The sequence below is a fragment of the Mandrillus leucophaeus genome, unplaced genomic scaffold (genome assembly GCF_000951045.1).
Source record: "Mandrillus leucophaeus isolate KB7577 unplaced genomic scaffold, Mleu.le_1.0 Scaffold260, whole genome shotgun sequence".
In the NCBI taxonomy this organism is placed as follows: Eukaryota; Metazoa; Chordata; class Mammalia; order Primates; family Cercopithecidae; genus Mandrillus; species Mandrillus leucophaeus.
In genome coordinates this window covers 642,136-647,261 of record NW_012102699.1, presented here as the reverse complement: position 1 = coordinate 647,261, position 5,126 = coordinate 642,136, and the positions used below count along the sequence as shown (strand labels likewise).

The 5,126-nt window shown below is 46.3% G+C and overlaps 1 protein-coding gene across 1 annotated transcript; it reads right to left on the bottom strand.

Annotated features, from left to right (window-relative positions):
- Positions 1–3,142: 3,142 nt before the first annotated feature.
- LOC105542510 (putative synaptogyrin-2 like protein) lies at positions 3,143–3,819 on the bottom strand. Its single transcript, XM_011984094.1, is given in 1 exon segment — positions 3,143–3,819. A coding segment is annotated over 1 exon segment (666 nt). The 5' UTR covers positions 3,809–3,819.
- Positions 3,820–5,126: the final 1,307 nt, after the last annotated feature.

The following is a 5,126-nucleotide window of genomic DNA, read 5'->3' as shown; positions in this document are numbered from 1 at the left end:
GGCTTCCCAAAGTGCTGGGATTACAAGTATAAGTCAAGTACAAGTATGCTGGCTGACTGGGCATCAAACTTCAAAATGCAATTTGGAGGTGATAAATATCCAAACTATATGAAAGTCTAAGATCAAAGCGTTGGCAGGTTTGGTTTCATCTGAGGCCTCTTTCCTTGGCGTGCAGATGGGAGCCTTCTCAATGTGTCCTCACATGCTCTTTCTTCTGTATTCACTCATCTCTGGTGCCTCTCTGCGCACCCTAATCTTTCCTTCTTATAAGGACACCAGTCAAATTGGATTAAGGCCCACCCAAATGGCCTCATTTTGACTTAATTACCTCTATAGAGGCCCTATCTCCAAATACAGTTACAGTCAGAGGTACTAGGGGCTTCAACATATAAATTTAAGGGACACACTTTTCAGCCCATAACATCTATTGTTACCTAACAAATCACTTCAACAAATGGTGTAAAATACAAAATTTCACTCTGCTCATGGTTTCTGTAGGTCAGAAGTCCAGAAAGAGCACTGTGTGCCAGTCTTTTCTCTGCTCCATGATGTCTGGGTCTCAGCTGGGATGGACTGGGATGGATGGAATGGCGGGGTGCTGATAAAGAGCTGGGTTGCAGGATTCACTTCTGAGATGGCTTCTTCACTCATATATTCTATGCTTGGGCTGAAATGGCTGCAGGATGTGCTTAGATGGCACTGTCGACCTAACAGCTAGATGAGTAGCCTCCCCTTGACTTGGGCTTCTTCAGGTAAGATGGACCTCTTACACGGCAGCTCGGGGCTCTAAAAATGAGTGTTCCGGTGAACAAGGAACATAGTGTCACTTCTGCTGTGCTTTATTGGTCGAAGCAGTAAGAAGCACAGATAAAAAGAGGGTCAAAAAATGTGTGGCCATATGATAGAACTTCCCCAACTGGCATACTCCAAATTGTCTACTACATCAGTGTTCCATGTGCCCTCTACGTGAAGAACAAGTCCCTAACCAAATTGTTGCTTCATGATGCTTCCAAAGGTGTAGCAAACTATTTATCTTTTTGACTCCTATCAACACCAATGTGCCCCTAGCCACACTCAAGTTATTTTCTAGACATGCATGTTACATTTGCGGTATTCCTAGGCTTTCTCATTCTCGTAACTCTCTCAATTTGCTTGTGGGCACATGAGTCTGTCAGGCTCAGGTGGGAAAGTCATGCTTTCATTATCTTTTTCCTGAGCCTTATTATTCAGTTAAAAGAAACTGAGGTGTCAAATTTTTGTTTGGACTTTCACCCAAAGGTCTTCCCACTTTCTTCTTTCGCCAATTGCAGATGAGAAAGAGTTACTTTTTCAAAATCTGCGAGTCCCTGAATTTCTGAACTCTCTCTATTCTCTTTTATTCTTCTAATAAACTGAACTCTTGCCTTTATTTTAATGTTTTCTCAAATTAATTTAATAATAATTAATATGGCAGGCACCTGTAATCCCACCTGCTGGTGAGGCTGAGGCAAGAGAATTGCTTGAACCTGGGAAGCGGAGGTTGCAGTGAGCCGAGATCGCACCATTGCACTCTAGCCTGGGCGACAAGAGTGAAACTCCATCTCAAATAAAAATAATAATAATAACAATAATTAACAAGTGCTTTCTGTTTTTCAACCTCTTCCCCAGGCCTATGAACTAATTCAGAACACAAATCTACCTTCCAAGTTATCTTAGGTAACAGTTAAACATATATTTCCCCCTCACATAAATCTGGAAAGCGTTCTCCCATACTGGAAAAAAATTCTTTGCCTCTCCTAAGCATGTATATAAGTAGTATCTATCTACATATGTACACTTGTATACAATTCTTTAAATTGCACCCCCAGCAATTCTGGGTACCATTTTCTTTATCATCCTGGAAAAGAAAAATTATACAGTGGCATCAAACAATCCTAAAATCTCAGTGGCTTTAAACAACAAGAATTTATTTCCTATTCATGTTTCATATCTATTTAGCTCAGAAGGAAACTTTGTCTTTGGAGTCTATCAAAGCCCATGCTGATAGAGCAGCCATAATCTCAAAATTGCTGGTTGTTGGCCTAGGGAGAGGGAGGGTCCTGGAACTTGTCACATGGTCATATAAGCTTTCCCATAGGGAAGTGATATTACTCCTCTCACAACTCAGTGGCCCTAATTAGTTACATGGCCCCATCCAATCAGAAGAGAACCAAGAAGTACAAACCTATTATGTGCTTGGAAAGTGGGAGCTGGGAATCTTTGATGAACAGCACTAATCACTACTACAGAATGTGAGGGGGTAAAAGGTAGAAATGAACAGAATATTTTTAGAAATTTTAATCAGCTTTATTGGGTATAACTTACAAAACATAAAATTCATCTTTTTGTTCTTTTTTTTTTTTTTGAATGAGAAAACGTTTATTCCATCTTCAAACAGCATCCCAGGGCCGGGCATCTCCTCCAAGGCTTTATAATACACTGGGCACAGACAGAGTCTGGAAGCCATGGGGCGCCCCTGCCCTCCCCAGGCTTCCTAAGTAACAACTGCAGAATATTTACATAAAGCTGGGTGTTGTCAGGCAAAGCCCTTCCCTGCTGCCAGGAGAGGGAGCAAGGAGGAAGTGTTGTGGTCTCGAGCCCCACCCCCACGCCATGGGAGGCAGACCAGAGACCACTGGTACAGGGTGGCCCCCAGATCATACAGCAGTGGAGACAGGGGGAGCAAACCTGAGTGAGGACACAGGAGCCTGGTCCTGCCCCACTGCACAGGGCAGGTGTGAGGGCTCCCCCGCGTCTTTGGCAGAAAACAGCGGCTCCCACAGCCTGACCTGGGCTGGGGGGAAGCAGCGGCACTTGTCAGTAGCACATGGGTGCCTGCTGGCTTCTAGCCACTCCAGGAAGGGCTGGGGTCATTAAAAGCAAGGAGAAACACTAGCTAAACACCCTTTCCTAAAAGTGCCCTGGAAGAGTGTGTCTGACTAAAGCCCCCTGGGTGCAAGCACTGTGGCTCTGCCAGCCCCCCAGGCTGGGAGGCTCCTTAGCTGTGTGTTGAGTTGCACAGGATGGGACAGGCGAAGGAGGGGGACTGGCAGTTCCAGGAGGCTCGTGGGAAAGTCCAGGGCAGAGGGGAGGGTCCTCTCTGCCCCGCTTCCCACCCCGAACTTCACTCAGTACACAGGGGCGGCTGGTAGCGCTCAGTGGTCTCCGCATTCTGGGTGAAGGGCAGCTGCTGGTAGTTGTCCACAGATGCACCTGGGTAGGAGGCGTAGGCAGTGTTGAGGTCTGGGGTGGAGTCGATGTCGTTCTGGGTGAAGTCCTCCACGCCAGCCTTGCAGCGCCGATAGGCCAGGAGGACCAGCACGTCCCAGGAGAAGATGGAAAAGAAGCTGAAAGTGATGGCTGTCCGCGTGGAGTTGGCCCCCAGCGGCACGTCCTCCGGTTGGGTGGCCACCCACTGGTTAGTAAGGAAGCCGAAATCAACAAACCACAGGAAGGTTCAGAGAGCTGAGAAGAGCAGATCACCAATGACCAGGTACTTGCGACCAGTGGCGTTGCTGATCTGGGGGAAATACACGTCGGCCACCAAGAAGGCCGAGGCCTCGAAGGCCAGCACCCCAATGGCACTGCCGTAGCGGCAGGCGTCCTCGTTGTGGTTGAACACGCAGTACATCTGCTTAGACTTGCTGTAGTCCTCGCCATAGATGCAGGAGAACACGATCAAGGCAAAGATCCTGCACAGGGCGCGCGCCGCCACCTGCGGTTGCGTCAGGAAGCGCCGCAGGTGGAAGGAGCCGCCCGCGTTGGCCACACAGTAGGCCCCGCTCTCCATGTTGCCGTCGCCGCCGCCAAATTCATGTTTTTTAAATGTACTGTTTGATGAGTTTTGACAAATGCATGTAGTCATGTAGCCACCACCACAGTCAAGGTATAGCATATGTTAATCACTCACTATAATTGCCTTCTGTCACATAACATTCGACTCTGTTCTCACACCTCCACTCTTCGGCAACCACTGATCTGATTTCTGTCACCATAGTTTAACCTTTTCTAGAATGTCATAAAAATGAATCATAAGGTAGATAGTCTCTTGAGTCTGGCTTCTTTTACTGCGCTTAATGGTTTTGAGATTTATTTATGTTTATGCATAAATCATACTGTTTTTTATTGTTCTTTACTAGTATTCCATTTTGTGAATAATCAAGATTTGTTTGTTCATTAAGCCTGTTGGACATTTGGGGTGCTTCTAGTTTGGAGCTACTATGAATAAAGCCCATTGTGAAGCTTTACATTCTTTGTATGAACATCTGTATGCATTTAAGTCAGGTCAATACCTAATAGTGAAATTGCTGGGTGATGTAGTAAGTATATGTTTAAATATATGAGAAATGACCAATCTGTTTTCTGAAGTGGCTTTGCATTTCCACCAGCCATGTCTGAGAACTCCAATTGCACCATATTCCTGCCTATGCTGTTATTGTCAGCCTTTTAAATTTTAGTCATTATTGGCTGGGCGCCGTGGCTCACGTCTGTAATCCCAGCACTTTGGGAGGCCGAGGCCAGCAGATCACGAGGTCAGGAGATCCAGGCCATCCTGGCTAACATGGTGAAACCCCTTCTCTACTAAAAATACAAAAAATTAGCCGGGTATGGTGGTGGGCACCTGTGGTCCCAGCCACTCAGGAGACTGAGGCAGGAGAATGGCTTGAACCTGGGAGACAGAGCTTGCAGTGAGCCTAGATTGCGCCACTGCACTCCAGCCTGAACGACAGAGAGAGACTCCGTTGAAGGGGTGGCCTGCCCCTCCACACCTGTGGGCATTTCTCGTTAGGTGGAACAAGAGACTTGAGAAAAGAAATGAGACACAGAGACAAAGTATAGAGAAAGAAAAAGTGGGCCCAGGGGACCGGCGCTTAGCATACAGAGGACCTGCGCCAGCAACGGTCTCTGAGTTCCCTCAGTATTTATTGATCATTATCTTTACCATCTTAGAAAAAGGGAAGTGGCAGGATAATAGGATCATCGTAGGGAGAAGGTCAGCAGTAAGACATGAATACAGATCTCTGTGACATGAATAAGTTTAAGGAAAAGTGCTGTGCCTTGATATGCATATACAAACATTTCCATAAACCTTTTTAGTGCATAAAGAG